Source organism: Oncorhynchus keta, chromosome 19 (assembly GCF_023373465.1).
Source record: "Oncorhynchus keta strain PuntledgeMale-10-30-2019 chromosome 19, Oket_V2, whole genome shotgun sequence".
Taxonomy (NCBI): Eukaryota; Metazoa; Chordata; class Actinopteri; order Salmoniformes; family Salmonidae; genus Oncorhynchus; species Oncorhynchus keta.
In genome coordinates this window covers 83691892-83715648 of record NC_068439.1, presented here as the reverse complement: position 1 = coordinate 83715648, position 23757 = coordinate 83691892, and the positions used below count along the sequence as shown (strand labels likewise).

Here is a 23757-nt window from a genome sequence, read left to right as displayed (position 1 = left end):
GCAGAGGTCGGTAACTCCAGAGTAGAGACCAAGGTACAGGACGGCAGGAAGGCTCAGGGTCAGGTCAGGCAGAGGTCGGTAATCCAGAGTAGAGGTCAAGGTTCAGGACGGCAGGCAGGCTCAGGGTCAGGTCAGGCAGAGGTCGGTAATCCAGAGTAGAGGTCAAGGTTCAGGACGGCAGGCAGGCTCAGGGTCAGGTCAGGCAGAGGTCGTTAATCCAGAGTAGAGGTCAAGGTTCAGGACGGCAGGCAGGCTCAGGGTCAGGTCAGGTGGGCGGGTACAGGGTCAGGACAGTCAAGGGTCAAAAACCAGGAAGACTAGAAAAAAAGAGACTTGTGGAAAAGACGGGAGCTGTGACAAAACGTTGGTTTGACTTGAACAAACGAGACGAACTGGCACAGACAGACAGAAAACACAAGTATAAATACCCAGGGGATAAGTGGAGAAGATGGGCGACACCTGGAGGGGGTGAAGACGTGCACAAGGACATGTGAAACTGATCAGGGCGTGACACATACCCTATCAACCTCAGGTAATCCAAAAGGCAGTAAATCGCAATACTTTTCATTAAAGCGTGGAACCAGACAAGGCTGTCCTCACTATCCTCTTATTTGCTATGGTCGTAGAGCCACTTCCCATCTCTGTTAGAATCGTGAAATTATCTAAGCATGATGATGTTGAAGAAAGGGATATATACAGCCTCATGTCTGTTTAGGTGTGAGTACTTCCATTCATCCTGCGCTAGTGACAGTCTGTACAACATCTAAATGGTTATTTCAATGGCTTTTCATCATAGTCTGTGTCTGTGGCACTCAGAAGTTAGACAGAGAGAGCAGGGAGGACTGTGGGGAGTTAGCCAGGGAGGACTGTGGGCAGTTAGACAGGGAGGACTGTGGGCAGCTAGACAGGGAGAGCAGGGAGGACTGTGGGGAGTTAGACAGAGAGAGCAGGGAGGACTGTGGGGAGGTCGTTAGTTTCCATCTCACCTCAAACCTTTCTACCCTATATCTCTGTGTTATATCTCAGAGGCAGGAGGGCCACACCCAGCGCTTCATCAGAGAGGTGAACACCACCAGCAGGAGCTGTGTTCTGTGGGATCTGGACCAGGAGACAGACTATATTATCCAGGTCCAGTCTATTGGTCTGTACGGAGAGAGTCAGGCCAGCAAGAGGGTTCACTTCAGAACCCTCAAGAAGTCTGACCGCTTCCCCTCCAACAGCTCCAACCAAGGTAACCCTGACCACTGACCCCTTACACTAACCCTCACTCTTCAACAGCTCCAACCAAGCTAACCCTGACCCCTATCACTAACCTTCCAACCAAGATAACCCTGACCCCCAACACTATCCCTCCTGCCAAGGTAATCCTGACCCCCAACATTAACAATTCGAAAAAGGTAACCCTGACCCCCAACACTAACCCTCCAACCAAGGTGACCCTGACCCCTGACCCCTTACACTAACCCTCACTCTTTAACAGCTCCAACCAAGGAAACCCTGACCCCTAGCACTAACCCTCCAACCAAGGTAATCCTGACCCCTGACCCCTAACACTAACACTCCAACCAAGGTGACCCCTGACCCCTAACACTAACCCTCACTCTTCAACAGCTCCAACCAAGGTAACCCTGACCTCAGACCCCTGTCACGACGTTGGCCTCTTTGGGTATAGCGAGCCCCCTCTCCCTGCCTCCCCTTTGCCTCCTTCAACTAGGCTGCTGTGGTCAGAGAGATGTCATAAATTCCTGAGGATCTCCTCATGGACACACAGTATAGGCAGAGTAGATTTTCATAGAGGACAAAGGAAATCCTACTACCTCACAGAACATGAGGTACGAACAAATTTCATGTTCAGGAGAAAGTATAAAAGATCGGTGAAGAATCCAGCTACAAATTGGTGTCACAACTTGGGGAAGCTCATGGGATACGGTGGGGCCATATTACCATAACGCTGTTTATATAATAGCCTCAGATATGAGGTTTACATCTAATTGTTGTATAAGATGAATGAGTGAGTATGATACTGTTTACACAATTTTACAGTGTGATTTTGGACTGTTTAATGAAGGAAAACTCAAAAAGGGGATTGGAGTTAACTAAATCAGAGGACCACCCCTGAACCCGGTTAGGGTCAGGCGTCCTGGGACAGCCCTTTTCTGCCTTCCGAATGAAACCCCCACTCGGGTTTTCGATCAGCAGACCGAGCTTACCTCAATTACGAGATGGCTGAAGGTCGCAGACCATGTTTTTCTCCATTAGGAGGACAAAGGTTGTAGACCATTGCTGAATCTTTTAACCATACCACGTGGTTAAACTCTTAGACTATCGATACCGACAGAATAAGAACAAGTCTTTGATATCAATTACTAGTCTGCAGCTAGGAATTCGGTATCATTGAACGCGAAGAACGACAACCACTGAAACTTTCATTCTGTAACGAAACGAATGGATGTCACTCTGAACTATCCACTATAACCACGACAGAGAGAGAGAGGGAGAGAGACGGACAATTCTACAAAAGAAACACACTTTTCACCAGCGATCAAGACGACACACTGAGCGTAAATATATATATATATTGATTGCAATTGTGCAAAGGATTAGCATTTCAATTGTTATAATTATCACGCTTCTTAGTCGAACCCCACTTCCCCTTTTGTCTAACAAGCCGCCATGCCGGTTCAGCCCACTAGGGGCACATTCTCATGTAACCACATTTACCTTGTTTGTTTGTTTGTTTATGCATTTCTGTGAATTACTTAGTGAGTAATAAATAAATGATTGAAGACAATTGATGTATGGATGACCCATAGTGAAGACTGGGTTCGTGCAGATAACCAACAATTTACGATGTTTGGAATGAGACTAACGTGAGGTAAAGTAAATCATTCATTAATTCGAAGACTAATTGATCAGATAAAATATCTGAAAAATTATTTTAGGAAATTATAACTTTGTAATCTGAATATTTTTCCTTGGTGCCCCGACTTCCTGGTTAATTACAGTTACATGATTAATCAGTATGATCGCGTAATAACTAATTACAAAGAATCATTGATAAAAACTATGTCTTCAGTTAATGATAGTAAAGACACAACACCCCTATCACTAACCCTCCAACCAAGGTAATCCTGACCCCTATCACTAACCCTCCAACCAAGGTAACCCTGACCCCTATCACTAACCCTCCAACCAAGGTAATCCTGACCCCTATCACTAACCCTCCAACCAAGGTAATCCTGACCCCTATCACTAACCCTCCAACCAAGGTAATCCTGACCCCTATCACTAACCCTCCAACCAAGGTAATCCTGACCCCTATCACTAACCCTCCAACCAAGGTAACCCTGACCCCTGACCCCTAACACTAACCCTCCAACCAAGGTAACCCTGACCCCTGACCCCTAACACTAACCCTCCAACCAAGGTAACTCTGACGCCTGTGTCCTGACCCTTAACATTCCAACCAAGGTACAGTCACACTAACCTTGGACTTCAGTTTCATCATACAGAATATGGGCCATGGGATTGGCACTTTTAAATGATCGATTCAGTGTCTGTAGTGAGGTTTTAATGAGGTTCTTAATCATATAATATAAATCAAATCAAATCAACAGCAACATCATTGTAAATTACAGTTATTTACCAGTGCACCTTTAACATCATTGTAATTTACAGTTAATTACCAGTGCCTCTTCAACATCATTGTAAATTACAGTTAATTACCAGTGCATCGTTAACATCATTGTAAATTACAGTGAATTACCAGTGCGTAGGACACACTGTTATTGACACATTATTAACAGAGCAGAAGTGTTTTACCTGAGACCAATCACGTTCTATCCCACATACAAATCATTAAAGTCCAGACGGAAAATATTTACACAGAAGCAACCTAATATCACACAGTCAACTCTAGTCATTTAGTAAGTTCACCATTCTGAACACCCACACACCTCAGGTAGCTTTCTGCCTTCAGAGGTACAGAAGACAGGAAGCCCCACGTATTGAAGAGGACGACCCTGCTATTCTTCCTGCACTCTGTCTCTGTCTCTGTCTCTGTCTCTGTCTCTCTCTCTCTCTCTCTCTCTCTCTCTCTCTCTCTCTCTCTCTCTCTCTCTCTCTCTCTCTCTCTCTCTCTCTCTCTCTCTCTCTCTCTCTCTCTCTCTCTCTCTGTCTCTCTCTCTCTCTCTGTCTCTCTGCATCTCTCTGTTTCTCGAGTGGGGCTTGATTGACCTTGGCTGGCACAATTTAAATAAAAAAACTGCGAACTAAACCCATCTGGCACTCCAGGCAGGCTAGAGCAAAGGCTTAAAGTATTTGATGAGCCGGTGAGGCTGGTTAAGTGCCTGTCGCCTTCAGGACTGCTCTCCCAGCCGCTCCCAGGGGCCTCCACTGTCTCTACCATAGTTCTCCCAGCATTATTGACAGAGTCCAAGTCTCTCTCTTTCTTCCCATATCCCTTTCTCTATCCTGATCTTTTTGTCACTACCCCCCCTCTCTCTCTCTCTCTCTCTCTCTCTCTCTCTCTCTCTCTGTCTCTCTCTCTCTGTCTCTCTGTCTCTTTCTCTCCCCCTCTCAAATCAAATCAAATGTATTTGTCACATACACATGGTTAGCAGATGTTAATGCAAGTGTAGCGAAATGCTTGTGTTTCGAGTTGATGATGTGTACGCCGAGGAACTTAAAACTTTCCACCTTCTCCACTACTGTCCCGTCGATGTGGATAGGGGGGTGTTCCCTCTGCCATTTCCTGAAGTCCACGATCATCTCTTTTGTTTTGTTTTGTTGAGTGTGAGGTTATTTTCCTGACACCACACTCTGAGGGCCCTCACCTCCTCCCTGTAGGCTGTCTCGTCGTTGTTGGTAATCAAGCCTACAACTGTAGTGTCATCCGCAAACTTAATGATTGAGTTGGAGGCGTGCATGGCCACGCAGTCATGGGCGAACAGGGAGTACTGGAGAGGGCTGAGAACGCACCCTTGTGGGGCCCCAGTGTTGAGGATCAGATGTTGTTACCTACCCTCACGACCTGGGGGCGGCCCGTCAGGAAGTCCAGCACCCAGTTGCACAGGGCGGGGTCGAGACCCAGGGTCTAGAGCTTAATGACGAGTTTGGAGGGTACTATGGTGTTGAATGCTGAGCTGTAGTCGATGAACAGCATTCTTACATAGGTATTCATCTTGTCCAGATGGGTTAGTGCAGTGTGCAGAGTGATTGCGTTTGCGTTGTCTGTGGACCTATTGGGGCAGTAAGCAAATTGGAGTGGGTCTAGGGTGTCAGGTAGGGTGGAGGTGATATGGTCCTTGACTAGTCTCTCAAAGCACTTCATGATGACGGAAGTGAGTGCTACGGGGCGGTAGTCGTTTAGTTCAGTTACCTTAGCTTTCTTCGGAATAGGAACAATGGTGGCCATCTTGAAGCATGTGGGCACAACAGACTGGGATAAGGATTAATTGAACATGTCCGTATACATACCAGCCAGCTGGTCTGCGTATGCTCTGAGGACACGGCTGGGGATGCCTTCTGGGCCGGCAGCCTTGCGAGGGTTAACACGTTTAAATGTTTTACTCACGTCGGCTGCAGTGAAGGAGAGCCCGCAGGTTTTGGCAGCGGGCTGTGTCAGTGGCACTGTATTGTCCTCAAAGCGAGCAAAGAAGTTGTTTAGTCTGTCTAGGAGCAAGACATCCTGGTCCGCAACAGGGCTGGTTTTCCTTTTGTAGTCCGTGATTAACTGTAGACCCTGCCATATACCTCTTGTGTCTGAGCCGTGGAATTGTGACTCTACTTTGTCTCTATACTGACCCTTAGCTTGTTTGATTGCCTTGCGGAGGGAATAGCTACACTGTTTGTATTCGGTCATATTTGCATAAGGCATACACCCCTGCCCCTCTTCTTACCAGAGAGATGCTTGTTTCTGTCTGCGTGATGCGTGAAGAAACCGGGTGGCTGTACCGACTCTGATAACGTATATCCCGAGTGAGCCATGTTTCCGTGAAACAAAGAACGTTACAATCTCTGATGTCTCTCTGGAAGGCAACCCTTGCTTGGATTTCGTCTACCTTGTTGTCAAGAGACTGGACATTGGCTAGTAGTATAGTATACTAGGGAGCATACGATGTGTGGGCGATGTGCCCGTCTACGGAGCCTGACCAGAAGACCGCTCCGTCTGCCCCTTCTGCGGCGCCATTGTTTTGGTTCGCCGGCTGGGATCCGATCCATTGTCCTGGGTGGTGGACCAAACAGAGGATCCGCTTCGGGAAAGTCGTATTCCTGGTCATAATGTTGGTGAGTTGACATTGCTCTTCTATCCAATAGTTCCTCCTGACTGTATGTAATAAAACCTAATAATTCCTGGGGTAACAAAGTAAGAAAGTTTCCATCTCGCTCTCTCCACTTTTCTCTCCCTCTCTCTCTCTCTCTCTCTCTCTCTCTCTCTCTCTCTCTCTCTCTCTCTCTCTCTCTCTCTCTCTCTCTCTCTCTCTCTCTCTCTCTCTCTCTCTCTCTCTCCACACATTGCTGCAGGCTGCTGTGAAATTAAGCAACTCTATCTCACTCCGGGTAATCAGGATTCTGACACACACTCTAAAACACTTCAAGTCGGGTCCTGGGCTACGCCGATGGCTGCTTCTGAAATCGGTGGGGCCATGACCAATCGACTGAGGCTTCAATAGCTGTCTGTACTCCCAGTCAGCACAGATGGACATGGTGGAATGAACGTGAAGGAGATGATGGTGGGGTTTAAGTAGTGATGGTGTGGTTTAAGTAATGATGGTGTGGTAGTCTATCAGGTTCTGTACAGTGAATCATCAATGTGGCTAACAGGATCGACAATAGATAGGCTAGCATAATCAACCAGAGAAAGGCTAGCATAATCAACCAGAGAAAGGCTAGCATGATCAACAAGAGAAAGGCTAGCATGATGAACAAGAGAAAGGCTAGCATAATCAACCAGAGAAAGGCTAGCATAATCAACCAGAGAAAGGCTAGCATAATCAACCAGAGAAAGGCTAGCATAATCAACAAGAGAAAGGCTAGCATAATCAACCAGAGAAAGGCTAGCATAATCAACCAGAGAAAGGCTAGCATGATCAACAAGAGAAAGGCTAGCATGATGAACAAGAGAAAGGCTAGCATAATCAACAAGAGAAAGGCTAGCATAATCAACAAGAGAAAGGCTAGCATAATCAACCAGAGAAAGGCTAGCATAATCAACAAGAGAAAGGCTAGCATAATCAACCAGAGAAAGGCTAGCATAATCAACCAGAGAAAGGCTAGCATAATCAACCAGAGAAAGGCTAGCATAATCAACCAGAGAAAGGCTAGCATAATCAACCAGAGAAAGGCTAGCATAATCAACCAGAGAAAGGCTAGCATAATCAACCAGAGAAAGGCTAGCATAATCAACAAGAGAAAGGCTAGCATAATCAACCAGAGAAAGGCTAGCAGGATCGACAATAGACAGACTAGCATGATCAACAAGTGAAAGGCTAGCATAATCAACAAGAGAAAGGCTGGAATAATCAACAAGAGAAAGGCTAGCATAATCAACCAGAGAAAGGCTAGCAGGATCGACAATAGATAGACTAGCATGATCAACAAGTGAAAGGCTAGCATAATCAACAAGAGAAAGGCTAGCATAATCAACAAGAGAAAGGCTAGCATAATCAACCAGAGAAAGGCTAGCATAATCAACCAGAGAAAGGCTAGCAAAATCAACCAGAGAAAGGCTAGCATAATCAACAAGAGAAAGGCTAGCATAATCAACAAGAGAAAGGCTAGCATAATCAACAAGAGAAAGGCTAGCATAATCAACCAGAGAAAGGCTAGCATAATCAACCAGAGAAAGGCTAGCAGAATCAACCAGAGAAAGGCTAGCATAATCAACAAGAGAAAGGCTAGCATAATCAACAAGAGAAAGGCTAGCATGATCGACAATAGATATGCTTGCAGGATCAACAGAGTGAAAGAGCTGAATGAGACTCATCTATTAATTTCTCTATGTCTTGGTCAAGCTCTTTCACCATTTCACTTGTAGACAGATGTGCTGGGTGTCCAAGATTACATCTCAACCACACATGATAATGCTTTACCTCTCAACCACACATGATAATGATTTACCTCTCAACCACACATGATAATGCTTTACCTCAACGACACACATGATAATGCTTTACCTCGCAACCGCGCATGATAATGCTTTACCTCGCAACCACACATGATAATGCTTTACCTCACACACATGATAATGCTTTACCTCGCAACCACGCATGATAATGATTTACCTCTCAACCACACATGATAATGCTTTACCTCGCAACGACACACATGATAATGCTTTACCTCGCAACCACGCATGATAATGCTTTACCTCTCAACCACACATGATAATGCTTTACCTCGCAACCACACATGATAATGATTTACCTCTCAACCACACATGATAATGATTTACCCTCTCAACCACACATGATAATGCTTTACCTCTCAACCACACATGATAATGCTTTACCTCTCAACCACACATGATAATGCTTTACCTCTCAACCACACATGATAATGCTTTACCTCTCAACCACACATGATAATGATTTACCTCTCAACCACACATGATAATGCTTTACCTCGCAGCGACACACATGATAATGATTTACCTCTCAACCACACACGATAATGCTTTACCTCGCAACGACACACATGATAATGCTTTACCTCGCAACCACGCATGATAATGCTTTACCTCGCAACCACACATGATAATGCTTTACCTCATAACGACACACATGATAATGCTTTACCTCGCAACCACGCATGATAATGATTTACCTCTCAACCACACATGATAATGCTTTACCTCGCAACACACACATGATAATGCTTTACCTCGCAACCACGCATGATAATGCTTTACCTCTCAACCACACATGATAATGCTTTACCTCGCAACCACACATGATAATGATTTACCTCTCAACCACACGTGATAATGATTTACCCTCTCAACCACACATGATAATGCTTTACCCTCTCAACCACACATGATAATGCTTTACCTCTCAACCACACATGATAATGCTTTACCTCTCAACCACACATGATAATGCTTTACCTCTCAACCACACATGATAATGATTTACCTCTCAACCACACATGATAATGCTTTACCTCGCAACGACACACATGATAATGCTTTACCTCGCAACCACGCATGATAATGCTTTACCTCGCAACCACACATGATAATGATTTACCTCTCAACCACACATGATAATGATTTACCCTCTCAACCACACATGATAATGCTTTACCTCTCAACCACACATGATAATGATTTACCTCTAAACCACACATGATAATGATTTACCTCTAAACCACACATGATAATGATTTACCTCTCAACCACACATGATAATGATTTACCTCTCAACCACACATGATAATGATTTACCTCTCAACCACACATGATAATGCTTTACCTCTAAACCACACATGATAATGCTTTACCCATCAACCACACACGTGATAATGCTTTACCTCTCAACCACGCACATGATAATGCTTTACCTCGCAACCACACATGATAATGATTTACCTCTCAACCACACACGTCTTGAACTGTACTCCTGAAACTTACTGAAAATGAGACGATGAAGCACTTCAGGCACACTCCTTGTAGGCTACTGCAAAGAACATACTATATCTATTAGCAATATCGCTAACAGTGATAACCCCCTGACCTCAGGAAGATTAATGGTGGTTGTTATCTCAGAGTTACAGTTGCATTATCTTGGTATCTATGGGCTTGTTATTGCTCAGAGAGGAGAGGAGAGGAGAGGAGAAAGGAGAGGAGAGGAAAGGAGAGGAGAGGAGAGGGAGAGGAGCTTTTGGTATTTTATTAGGATCCCATTAGCAAAAGCAGCAGCTACTCTTCCTGGGGTCCACACAAAACACAAAACACAATACAGAATTACATAATACAGAACATCATTAGACAAGAACAGCTCAAAGACAGAACTACATACATTTTTTTTAAAGGCACATGTAGCCTACATATCAATGCATACAGTGGGGAGAACAAGTATTTTATACACTGCCGATTTTGCAGGTTTTACTACTTAGAAAGCATGTAGAGGTCTGTAATTTTTATCATAGGTACACTTCAACTTTGAGAGACGGAATCTAAAACAAAAATAAAAAAAATCACATTGTATGATTTTTAAGTGGCAGCAAGCTTATAGGTCTGCTGCTAGAACCAGGAAAGGCCACTTTACCACTCTTGGGTAACGGAATCACTTTGGCTTCCCTCCAGGCCCGAGGCCAGATACAACAAAAATATGATAGAAAGGAGTGGCTATAGAGTCAACTACCATCCTCAGTAGCTTTCCATCTAAGTTGTCAATGCCAGGAGGTTTGTCATTATTGATCCATAAAAAAATATTTTTCCACCTCTCCCACACTAACTTTACAAAATTCAAACTTGCAATGCTTTTCTTGTATTTAAAAAAAAATGATGCATGAATACAATTGCTCACTGTTCGTTGTTGGCATTTCCTGCCTAAGTTTGCCCACTTTGCCCATGAAATAGTAGCGTCACAGGCTCTCTTTCCATTTCCCTTAAAAAACAGATGCATCCGGTTCTTTGTGACGCCGCAGAGGGGTCATAAGGCATTCTCTCAACCAGCTTCACCTGGAATGCTTTTCCAACAGTCTTGAAGGAGTTCCCATACATGCTGAGCACTTGTTGGCTGCTTGGAATGCCTGGATTGCATTTCAATTAACAGGTGTGCCTTGTTAAAAGTTAATTTGTGGAATTTCTTTCCTTCTAATGCGTTTGTGCCAGTCAGTTGTGTTGTGACAAGGTACCAACCACTGTGTCTTTGTGAGACGCATAGCAGGATGATCACCACATGTGTGGAGGAGGAGGTGTGGGGGTGCTTTACTGGGGACACTTTCTGTGATTTATTTAGAATTCAAGGCACACTTAACCAGCATGGCTACCACAGCATTCTGCAGCGATACCCCATCCCATCTGGTTTGCGCTTAGTGGGTCTATCATTTGTTTTTCAACAGGACAATGACCCAAAACAGGCTGTGTAAGGGCTATTTGACCAAGGAGAGGGGTGGAGTGCTGCATCAGATGACCTGACCTCCACAATCACCCGACCTCAACCCAATTGAGATGGTTTGGGATGAGTTTTTGACAGTTTCGCAGAGTGAAAGAAAAGCAGCCAACAAGTGCTCAACAAGTGCTCATGTGGGAACTCCTTCAAGACTGTTGGAAAAGCCTTCCAGGTGAAGCTGGTTGAGAGAATGCCAAGAGTGTGCAAATCTGTCATCAAGGCAACTTTGAAGAATCTCCAATATAAAATACATTTTAATTTGTTTAACACTTTTTTGGTTACTACATGATACCATATGTGTTATTTCATAGTTTATGGAGTCTTCACTATTATTCTAGAATGTAGAAAATAGTAGAAATAAAAGAAACACCCTTGACTGAGTAGGTGTGTCCAAACTTTTGAATTGTACTGTATATATATATAATATATAAGTTACTGTATATATATATATACAGCATATACCAAAATATGTGGACACCCCTTTGAAATTTGTGGAGTGAGTGGATTTGGCTATTTCAGCCACACCCATTGCTGACAGGTGTATAAAATCGACCACACAGCCATGCATGCTCCATAGACAAACAATGTTATTAGAATGGTCTTATCGAAGAGCTCAGTGACTTTCAACGTGTCACAGTCATAGAGTGTCACCTTTCCAACAAGTCAGTTTGTCAAAGGTCTACTCTGCTAGAGCTGATCTGCTCAACTCTAAGTGATGTTACTGTGAAGCGGAAATGTCTAGGAGCAACAACGGCTCAGCCACAAAGTGGTAGTCCACACAAGCTCACAGAACGGGACCGTGGACTGCAGAAGGGCTTAGCGCGAAGCTCGCAAAAAAATTGCCTGTCATCGGTTGCAACACTCACTACCTTGTTCCAAACGGCCTCTGGGAAGCAACGTCCGCACAACAACTGTTCGTCAGGAGCTTCATGAAATGGGTTTCCATGGCCGAGCAGCCGCACAGAAGCCTAAGCTCAACACGTGCAATGCCAAGCGTTGGATGTAGTGGTGTAAAGCTCTGGAGCAACGGAAACACGTTCTCTGGAGTCATGCATCACGCTTCTGGGTTAGGCGGATGTCAGGACAACGCTACCTACACCAATGCATAGTGCCAACTGTAAAGCTTGGTGGAGGAGGAATAGGAGGAGGGGCTGGTTTACTTGATTCGATTTACCTCTGGAACGATTCAGTCCGTCTACAGTTGTAGACAATCAACTGCACCATTAATTTGAGCTAAACAAGCGTATCTTTCTCCTGCTGCAAAGACGTGTTTGTGTTCATACAGTCTGTCTACAGCTTATTGCAGACAGCGTTGTGTTTTGCTTTCTTACTACATTTACATTTACATTTAAGTCATTAAAAGTACGCTCTTATCCAGAGCGACTTACAAATTGCCTCATTTACCTTATGACATCCAGTAGAACAGTCACTTTACAATAGTGCATCTAAATCTTAAAGGGGGTGGTGAGAAGGATTACTTTATCCTATCCTAGGTATTCCTTAAAGAGGTGGGGTTTCAGGTGTCTCCTGTTGTCTGTTGTCAAGCCCATGCAGCTGGTTTTAGATAGTGAGTTAATCATCAGTCAGAACCTGTCTTTCGTTTCAAGTCTCACAGTAATGTTGTCTAAAAGGACCTCTTTACCAGATGTGTGGATATTTCTACAACGGAGTACACAGTTCACATAGAGTACAAAGACTTGACATTTTTACATCCAAATAACCATATTCCATATTCATAGGGTCCTGGTCTAAAGTAGTATACTCTGTACCAACCCCTATGGGCCCTGGTCTAAAGTAGTATACTCTGTACCAACCCCTATGGGCCCTGGTCCAAAGTAGTATACTATATACCAACCCTTATGGGTCCTGGTCTAAAGTAGTATACTATATACCGACCCCTAAGGGTCCTGGTCTAAAGTAGTATACTATATACCAACCCTTATGGGCCCTGGTCCAAAGTAGTATACTATATACCAACCCCTATGAGCCCTGGTCTAATGTAGTATACTATATACCAACCCCTATGGGCCCTGGTCCAAGTAGTATACTATATACATTTACATTTACATTTAAGTCATTTAGCAGACGCTCTTATCCAGAGCGACTTACAAATTGGTGCATACACCTTATGACAACCAGTGGAACAGCCACTTGCATCTAAATCTTGTTGGGGGGGTGAGGGGGGTGAGAAGGATTACTTACCCTTACTTACCCTATCCTAGGTATTCCTTGAAGAGGTGGGGTTTCAGGTGTCTCCGGAAGGTGGTGATTGACTCCGCTGTCCTGGCGTCGTGAGGGAGTTTGTTCCACCATTGGGGGCCTGTCCAGAGCAGCGAACAGTTTTGACTGGGCTGAGCGGGAACTGTACTTCCTCAGTGGTAGGGAGGCGAGCAGGCCAGAGGTGGATGAACGCAGTGCCCTTGTTTGGGTGTAGGGCCTGATCAGAGCCTGGAGGTACTGAGCCACTGTCGTGCCGTTCCCCTCACAGCTCCGTGGCGAGCACCATGGTCTTGTAGCGGATGCGGAGCTTCAACTGGATGCCAGTGGAGAGAGCGGAGGAGCGGGGTGACGTGAGAGAACTTGGGAAGGTTGAACACCAGACGGGCTGCGGCGTTCTGGATGAGTTGTAGGGGTTTAATGGCACAGGCAGGAGCCCAGCCGCAGCCGGCGCCGCTGCAGTAATCAAGACGGGAGATGACAAGTGCCTGGATTAGGGACCTGCGCCGCTTCCTGTGTGAGGCAGGGTCCCGCTCTGCGGATGTTGTAGAGCATGAACCTACAGGAACGGGACACCGCCTTGATGTTAGTTGAGAACGTCAGGGTGTTGTCCAGGATCACGCCCAGAGGTTCTTAGCGCTCTGGGAGGAGGACACAATGGAGTTGTCAGCCGTGATGGCGAGATCATGGAACGGTCAGTCCCTTCCCGGGAGGAAGAGAGCTCCGTCTTGCTGAGGTTCAGCTTGAGGTGGTGATCCGTCATCCACACTGATATGTCTGCCAGACATGCAGAGATGCGATTCGCCACCTGGTCATCAGAAGGGGAAAGGAGAAGATTAATTGTGTGTCGTCTGCATAGCAATGATAGGAGAGACCATGTGAGGTTATGACAGAGCCAAGTGACTTGGTGTATAGCGAGAATAAGAGGGGCCTAGAACAGAGCCCTGGGGGACACCAGTGGTGAGAGCGCGTGGTGAGGGAGACAGATTCTCGCGCCACGCCACCTGGACAGGACGACCTGTCAGGTAGGACCCTCCCTAATCAAGCGTGGGGAGTCCGCACGGGGGGGTACTGCCACAACTCGGAGAGGGTGGAGAGGAGGATCTGTTGGTTCACAGTATGGAAGGCAGCCGATGGTCTAGAAGGATGATGTTTGTTTGCAGAGGAGGGAAGTTCTATGTTTAGCAGTGCGGTTCGCCTCAGAGGCAGGTGATACAGATTGAAATCAGCAGTCTCAGTTGAATGACTAGTCTTGAAACCTGACTGATTTGGATCACCAGAAGGACTGGTCATTCTGAGAGTTTGATAGCGGTAGAGCTGGCCCAGGGAAAATTACCACGCTCAAGGTCCTCTGAGTTTTGGAGAGGAGAAATAGTGCCAACTGTAGAGAAGGATACTGGTCTGTAGTTGTTGACATCGGAGGGATCGAGTGTAGGTTTTTTCAGAAGGGGTGCAACTCTCGCTCTCTTGAAGACGGGAGGACATAGCCAGCGGTCAGGGATGAGTTGATGATCAAGGTGAGGTAAGGGAGAAGGTCTCCGGAAATGGTCTGGAGAAAAGGAGGGGATAGGGTCAAGTCGGGCAGGTTGTTGGGATGCGTTTTGCTTTCTTACTACCGTCACATTTAGAGTCATTTAGCAGACGCTTTCATCTGGAGAGAGGGGAGAAAGAGGTCAGAGCATAGGGTAGGGCAGTGTGGGCAGAACCAGCAGTGTCGTTTGACTTAGCAAACGAGGATCGGATGTCATCGACCTTCTTTTCAAAATGGTTGACGAAGTCATCTGCAGAGAGGGAGGAGGTTTCAGGGGGGAGGATTCAGGAGGGAGGAGAAGGTGGCAAAGAGCTTCCTAGGGTTAGAGGCAGATGCTTGGAATTTAGAGTGGTAGAAAGTGGCTTTAGCAGCAGAGACAGAGGAGGAAAATGTAGAGAGGAGGGAGTGAAAGGATGCCAGGTCCGCAGGGAGGCGAGTTTTCCTCCATTTCCGCTCGGCTGCCCTGGCCCTGTTCTGTGAGCTCGCAATGAGTCGTCGAGCCACGGAGGCGGGAGGGAGGACCGAGCCGGCCTGGAGGATAGGGGACATAGGGAGTCAAAGGATGCAGTAAGGGAGGAGAGGAGGGTTGAGGAGGCAGAATCAGGAGATAGGTTGGAGAAAGTTTGAGCAGAGGGAAGAGAAGATAGGATGGAAGAGGAGAGAGTAGCGGGGGAGAGAGAGCGAAGGTTGGGACGGCGCGATACCATCCGAGTAGGGGCAGTGTGGGAAGTGTTGGATGAGAGCGAGAGGGAAAAGGATACAAGGTAGTGGTCGGAGACTTGGAGGGGAGTTGCAATGAGGTTAGTGGAAGAACAGCATCTAGTAAAGATGAGGTCAAGCGTATTGCCTGCCTTGTGAGTAGGGGGAAGGTGAGAGGGTGAGGTCAAAAGAGGAGAGGAGTGGAAAGAAGGAGGCAGAGAGGAATGAGTCAAAGGTAGACGTGGGGAGGTTAAAGTCGCCCAGAACTGTGAGAGGTGAGCCGTCCTCAGGAAAGGAGCTTATCAAGGCATCAAGCTCATTGATGAACTCTCCGAGGAACCTGGAGGGCGATAAATGATAAGGATGTTAAGCTTGAAAGGGCTGGTAACTGTGACAGCATGGAATTCAAAGGAGGCAATAGACAGATGGGTAAGGGGAGAAAGAGAATGACCACTTGGGAGAGATGAGGATCCCGGTGCCACCACCCCGCTGACCAGAAGCTCTCGGGGTGTGCGAGAACACGTGGGCGGACGAGGAGAGAGCAGTAGGAGTAGCAGTGTTATCTGTGGTGATCCATGTTTCCGTCAGTGCCAAGAAGTCAAGGGACTGGAGGGAGGCATAGGCTGAGATGAACTCTGCCTTGTTGGCCGCAGATTGGCAGTTCCAGAGGCTACCAGAGACCTGGAACTCCACGTGGGTCGTACGCGCTGGGACCACCAGGTCAGGGTGGTCAGCGGCCACGCTATGTGGAGCGTTTGTATGGTCTGTGCAGAGAGGAGAGAACAGGGATAGACAGACACATAGTTGACAGGCTACAGAAAAGGCTACGCTAATGCAAGGAAATTGGAATGACAAGCGGACTACACGTCTCGAATGTTCAGAAAGTTAAGCTTACGTAGCAAGAATCTTATTGACTAAAATGATTAAAATGATACAGTACTGCTAAAGTAGGCTAGCTGGCAGTAGCTGCGTTGTTGACACTACACTAATCAAGTCGTTCCGTTGAGTGTAATAATTTCTACAGTGCTGCTGTTCGGGGGCTAGCTGGTTAGCTAGCAGTGTTGTTTACGTTACGTTGAGTTAAAAGAACGACAATAGCTGGCTAATGCTAACCTAGGAAATCGGTCTAGACTACACAATTATCTTTGAAACAAAGACGGCTATGTAGCTAGCTATGTAGCTAGCTACGATCAAACAAATCAAACCGTTGTACTGTAATGAAATGAAAATGTGATACTACCTGTGAATGCGACCGGGTTGTTGGGTTCTATTCAGTAGACGTTGGCTAGCTGTTAGCTGTTAGCTGTTGGCTAGCTAGCAGAGTCTCCTACGTTAAGGACGACAAATAGCTGGCTAGCGAACCTCAGTGAATTAAGATAATCACTCCAAGGCTACACACACTAAACTACACAATTATCTTGGAAACAAAGACAGCTATGTAGCTAGCTAACACTGAACTAGTCAAGTCGTACAGTTGGTGAATAGCACTACAGTGATGCTAATCTGTGTGCGTTAGCTAGCGTTTGCTATATACCAACCCTTATGGGTCCTGTTCTAAAGTAGTATACTATATACTAACCCATATTGCCTATTCATAGGGTTTTGGGCAAACTAACCCCTATGGGTCCTGGTCTACAGTAGTATACTATATACCAACCCCTATGGGTCCTGGTCTAAAGTAGTATACTATATACCAACCCCTATGGGCCCTGGTCTAATGTAGTATACTATATACCAACCCCTATGGGTCCTGGTCTAAAGTAGTATACTATATACCAACCCCTATGGGTCCTGGTCTAAAGTAGTATACTATATACCAACCCCTATGGGTCCTGGTCTAAAGTAGTATACTATATACCAACCCCTATGGGCCCTGGTCTAATGTAGTATACTATATACCAACCCCTATGAGCCCTGGTCTACAGTAGTATACTAAATACCAACCCCTATGAGCCCTGGTCTAGCCCTGAGCCCTGGTCTAAAGTATACTAAATACCAACCCCTATGAGTGGTCTAAAGTACTATATACCAACCCCTATGAGCCCTGGGGTACAGTAGTATACTATATACCAACCCCTAAGGGTCCTGGTCTAATGTAGTATACTATATACCAACCTCTATGGGTCCTGGTCTAAAGTAGTATACTATATACCAACCCCTATGGGCCCTGGTCTAAATTAGTATCCTGAATAGAGAACAGGGTGCCATTTTGGGAAGCAGACCCGGAGTCAGTTTCATTGCTGCAGTATGCATGCTGAGCCAGGTTTGTCCCATTCTAGAACACCGTATAAATAAAATATAATAAAACACCACTCAGTGTTTTTCCCAGCTGGCCTGACGACTGTTCTGAGAGCAAGGAGAAACTCTTTGCCGGCATCCCAAACGTCACACTACTCCCTTTATAGTGCACTACTTTTTAACCAGGGCCCATTGAGCTCTGGTCAAAAGTAGTGCACTATATAGGAAATCGGGTACCATTTGGGATGCCGGAGGCCTCTCTTTATGGCCAAAGCACATGTGTACGTTTTTATATTTTTACTAGGCAGTAATGAAATTGAACTATGCTTGTTTTTCCAGATGGGAAAACTCGGGCAAAGCATTGATTCTTATACAAATTCCCCAACAATTATATAACCTATTCAAATTCAAATTCCCCCTATCCATCCATCCATCCACACATACTGCATAGTGTGCTATTGAAACGGCAGCTTTGTCATTGTTAGATTTAATGAATGTATTGGTTAGGGATCAACCCCAAGGAGAACAGATTTTATGTCTGTCAGTATCTGCCTCGGAGTCATAATTATATTCTATAGATCAAAACGCTGACTACACCAGTGGAGGCTCCTCAGAGGAGGAAGGGGAGGACCATCCTTCTCAGTGAATTTAACAAAAATAAACATTTTAAAACATTGAAAAAGTTGTCATTTAAAAAAAAGATATACTAAATATATTCATATGTAAATAAATAATTGATTAAAACACACTGTTTTCAAATTTAGGTCTACAGTAACCTCAACAGCACTCTATAGGGTAGCACCATGGTGTAGCCGGAGGACAGCTAGCTTCCGTCCTCCTCTAGGTACATTGACTTCAATACAAAACATAGGAGGCTCATGGTTCTCACCCCGTTCCATAGACATACACAGTAATTATGACAACTTCTGGGAGGACGTCTTCCAGCTTATCAGAGCTCTTGCAGCATGAACTGACGTGTTGTCCACCCAATCAAAGGATCAGAGAATGAATCTAGTACTGAAAGCATAAGTTCCAGTTAGCTAGCACTGCAGTGCATAAAAACTGATGAGTAGTTGACTCAAAGAGAGAGAAAGACAATAGTTGAACAGTTTTCTATTGATGAATTTCAAGCAAGCGAGAGAGAGAGAGAGAGAGAGAGAGAGAGAGAGAGAGAGAGAGAGAGAGAGAGAGAGAGAGAGAGAGAGAGAGAGAGAGAGAGAGAGAGTGTCATTTTCTTTCAGTTTCACTTACTTAGCTAGAACATGCTACTGGCTAGTTTAGTTACTCAAACACCAGGCTCAAACAGAGGAATTCTATGTTAGCCATCCGGCTATGACTGTCCAACACAACACTGGAACTCTTCCAAGTCAAGGTTAGCTTTTGGTATTATTAATTTATTGCACCGGGGCCCGCCGGTGCAATACTGTACACTGTAACGTTACTGTATGATTGTAGTGTTAGTTCTATTAAAATAACTTCTTATGACTGCAGGGGCAGGATTGAGTAGATTGGATGAAAGAGAGGGGCCCAGAATAAACTGCCTTCTGCTCAGTCCCAGTTGCTAATATATGCATATTATTAGTAGAATTGGATAGAAAACACTCTGACGTTTCTAAAACTGTTTGAATCATGTCTGGGAGTATAACAGAACTCATATCAACTCTGATCAGGCCCTACACCCAAACAAGGGCACTGCGTTCATCCACCTCTGGCCTGCTCGCCTCCCTACCACTGAGGAAGTACAGTTCCCGCTCAGCCCAGTCAAAACTGTTCGCTGCTCTGGCCCCCCAATGGTGGAACAAACTCCCTCACGACGCCAGGACAGCGGAGTCAATCACCACCTTCCGGAGACACCTGAAACCCCACCTCTTTAAGGAATACCTAGGATAGGATAAGTAATCCTTCTCACCCCCCTTTAAGATTTAGATGCACTATTGTAAAGTGACTATTCTACTGGATGTCATAAGGTGAATGCACCAATTTGTAAGTCGCTCTGGATAAGAGCGTCTGCTAAATGACTTAAATGTAATGTAAATGTAAATGCATACGGCAGGCAAAAAACAGCAGGGCATGGTCAACAGTGTGGAAGGACAACAGCAGGGTATGGTCAACAGTGCCGAAGGCCAACAGCAGGGCATGGTCAACAGTGTGGAAGGCCAACAGCAGGACGTGGTCAACAGTGTTGAAGGACAACAGCAGGGTATGGTCAACAGTGTGGAAGGCCAACAGCAGGGTATGGTCAACAGTGCGGAAGGCCAACAGCAGGGTATGGTCAACAGTGTGGAAGGCCAACAGCAGGGTATGGTCAACAGTGCCGAAGGCCAACAGCAGGGTATGGTCAACAGTGGTCAACAGTGAAGGCCAACAGCAGGGCGTGGTCAAACAGTGTGGAAGGCCAACAGCAGGGCGTGGTCAACAGTGTTGAAGGCCAACAGCAGGGTATGGTCAACAGTGTTGAAGGCCAACAGCAGGGCATGGTCAACAGTGTTGAAGGCCAACAGCAGGGCGTGGTCAACAGTGTAGAAGGCCAACAGCAGGGCATGGTCAACAGTGCCGAAGGCAAACAGAAGGGTATGGTCAACAGTGCCGAAGGCAAACAGAAGGGTATGGTCAACAGTGTGGAAGGCCAACAGCAGGGTATGGTCAACAGTGTGGAAGGCCAACAGCAGGACGTGGTCAACAGTGTGGAAGGCCAACAGCAGGCTTGCGAGGGTTAACACGTTTAAATGTCTTATTCATGTCTGCCACGGAGAAGGAGAGGGAGGGCCAGCAATGTTTGGTAGCGGGCCGCGTCGGTGGCACTGTATTATCCTCAAAGCGGGTAAAGTGGTCCTTCTGTGGCTCAGTTGGTAGAGCATGGCGCTTGTAACGCCAGGGTAGTGGGTTCGATTCCCGGGACCACCCATATGTAGAATGTATGCACACATGACTATAAGTCGCTTTGGATAAAAGCGTCAGCTAAATGGCATATATTATTATTATATATTATTATTATATTATTATTGTTATGATATTATTATTATATTATTATATTATTAAAGAAGGTGTTTAGTTTGTCTGGAAGCAAGACGTCGGTGTCCGTGACGTGGCTGGTTTTCTTTTTGTAGTCCATAGACCCTGTAGACCCTGCCACAAACGTCTCGTATCTGAGCCGTTGAATTGTGACTCTGTTTTGTCCCTATACTGACATTTCTCTTGTTTGATTGCCTTGCAATAACTACACTGTTTGTATTTGGCCATACTCTCAGTCGTCTTTTTCATGTGGTGGTTTGCACTTTCAGTTTTGCACGAATGCCGCCATCTACCCACGGTCTCTGGTTCGGGTTTTAATAGTCTGTGTACAACATCTCCAATGCACTTCTTATAAACTCACTCACCGAATCAGCGTATCATTCAATATTATTCTCTGAGGCTGCCCGGAACATTTCCAAGTCAGTGTGATCAAAACAATCTTGAAGCGTGGATTCCGATTGGTCAGACCAGCGTCGAATAGTTCTTGTCACGGTACATCCTGTTTGAGTTTCTGCCTATAGGACAGGAGGAGCAAAATAGAGTTGTGGTTAGATTTGCCAAAGGGGGTGCGGGGGAAGGCCTTGTATTCATCGCGGAAGATAGATTAGCAGTGATCCAGTGTATTGCCAGCACGAGGACCACAATCAATATGCTGATAGAATTTAGGTAGCCTTGTTCTCAAATGTGCTTTGTTAAAATCCCCAGCTACAATAAATGCAGGCTGAGGATATGTGGTTTCCAGTTTGCATAGAGTCCAGTGAAGTTCCTTGAGGTCCATCGTGATATCGGCTTGAGGGGGGATATACACGGCTGTGACAATAACTGACGAGAATTCTCTTGGGAGATAATATGGTCGGCATTTGATTGTAAGGAATTCTATGTTTAGGTGAACTAAAGGACTTCAGTTCCTGTATGTTGTTACGAGTACACAATGAGTCATTAATCATGAAACATACACCCCCACCCTTCTTCTTCCCGGAGAGATGTTTATGTCTGTCGGCGCGACGCATAAAGAATCCAGTGGCTGTACCGACTCCGACAACAAATCCCGAGAGAGCCATGTTTCTGTGAAACAGACTGGTACAATCTCTGATGTCTCTCTGGAAGGCAACCCTTGCTATGATTTCGTCTACCTTGTTGTCAAGAGACTGGGCATTGGCGAGTAGTATACTCGAAAGCGGTGGGAAGTGTGCACGCCTCCGAAGTCTGACCAGGAGGCCATCTACCATTTCTGACACGACAATGTTTTGGGTCAGCCTCTGGAATCAGATCAAATGTCCTGGGTGGTGGTGAGAACAAAGGATCCGCTTCGGAGAACGTCGTATTTCCTGGTCGTAATGTTGGGAAGTTGACGTCGCTCTGATATTCAGTGGTTCTTCCCGGCTGTATGTTACAGGTTAAAGAATAGTTGCTATGGATGTGTTCCATCATGTTACAGGTTAAAGAATAGTTGCTATGGATGTGTTCCACCATGTTACAGGTTAAAGAATAGTTGCTATGGATGTGTTCCATCATGTTACAGGTTAAAGAATAGTTGCTATGGATGTTCCATCATGTTACAGGTTAAAGAATAGTTGCTATGGAAAGAATAGTGTTCCATCATGTTACAGGTTAAAGAATAGTTGCTATGGATGTGTTCCATCATGTTACAGGTTAAAGAATAGTTGCTATGGATGTGTTCAGGTTAAAGAATAGTTGCATGGATGTGTTCCATCATGTTACAGGTTAAAGAATAGTTGCTATGGATGTGTTCCATCATGTTACAGGTTAAAGAATAGTTGCTATGGATGTGTTCCATCATGTTACAGGTTAAAGAATAGTTGCTATGGATGTGTTCCATCATGTTACAGGTTAAAGAATAGTTGCTATGGATGTGTTCCATCATGTTACAGGTTAAAGAATAGTTGCTATGGATGTGTTCCATCATGTTACAGGTTAAAGAATAGTTGATGGATGTGTTCCATCATGTTACAGGTTAAAGAATAGTTGCTATGGATGTGTTCCATCATGTTACAGGTTAAAGAATAGTTGCTATGGATGTGTTCCATCATGTTACAGGTTAAAGAATAGTTGCTATGGATGTGTTCCATCATGTTACAGGTTAAAGAATAGTTGCTATGGATGTGTTCCATCATGTTACAGGTTAAAGAATAGTTGCTATGGATGTGTTCCATCATGTTACAGGTTAAAGAATAGTTGCTATGGATGTGTTCCATCATGTTACAGGTTAAAGAATAGTTGCTATGGATGTGTTCCATCATGTTACAGGTTAAAGAATAGTTGCTATGGATGTGTTCCATCATGTTACAGGTTAAAGAATAGTTGCTATGGATGTGTTCCATCATGTTACAGGTTAAAGAATAGTTGCTATGGATCATGTGTTCCATCATGTTACAGGTTAAAGAATAGTTGCTATGGATGTGTTCCATCATGTTACAGGTTAAAGAATAGTTGCTATGGATGTGTTCCATCATGTTACAGGTTAAAGAATAGTTGCTATGGATGTGTTCCATCATGTTACAGGTTAAAGAATAGTTGCTATGGATGTGTTCCATCATGTTACAGGTTAAAGAATAGTTGCTATGGATGTGTTCCACCCTGTTACAGGTTAAAGAATAGTTGCTATGGATGTGTTCCACATGAGGTTAAAGAATAGTTGATGGATGTGTTCCATCATGTTACAGGTTAAAGAATAGTTGCTATGGATGTGTTCCACATGTTACAGGTTAAAGAATAGTTGCTATGGATGTGTTCCACTGTTACAGGTTAAAGTATAGTTGCTGGATGTGTTCCATCATGTTACAGGTTAAAGAATGTTGCTTTAAAGAATAGTTGCTATGGTACTGTTGGTTAAAGAATGGTATGGACTGTGTTCCATCATGTTACAGGTTAAAGAATAGTTGCTACTTAAAGACTGAGCCAGTCTATGGATGTGTTCCA

At 45.1% G+C, this 23757-nt stretch overlaps 1 protein-coding gene across 1 annotated transcript in view; it reads left to right on the top strand.

The window, feature by feature from the left end:
• LOC118376851 (fibronectin type III domain-containing protein 4) overlaps positions 1-23757 on the top strand; it is an 88503-nt gene that overhangs the window by 39543 nt on the left and 25203 nt on the right. The window contains exon 3 of the mRNA XM_052471646.1: positions 1027-1231. Within this exon, the coding sequence (XP_052327606.1) occupies positions 1027-1231 (205 nt within the window). The remainder of the gene's footprint in view (positions 1-1026; positions 1232-23757) is intronic.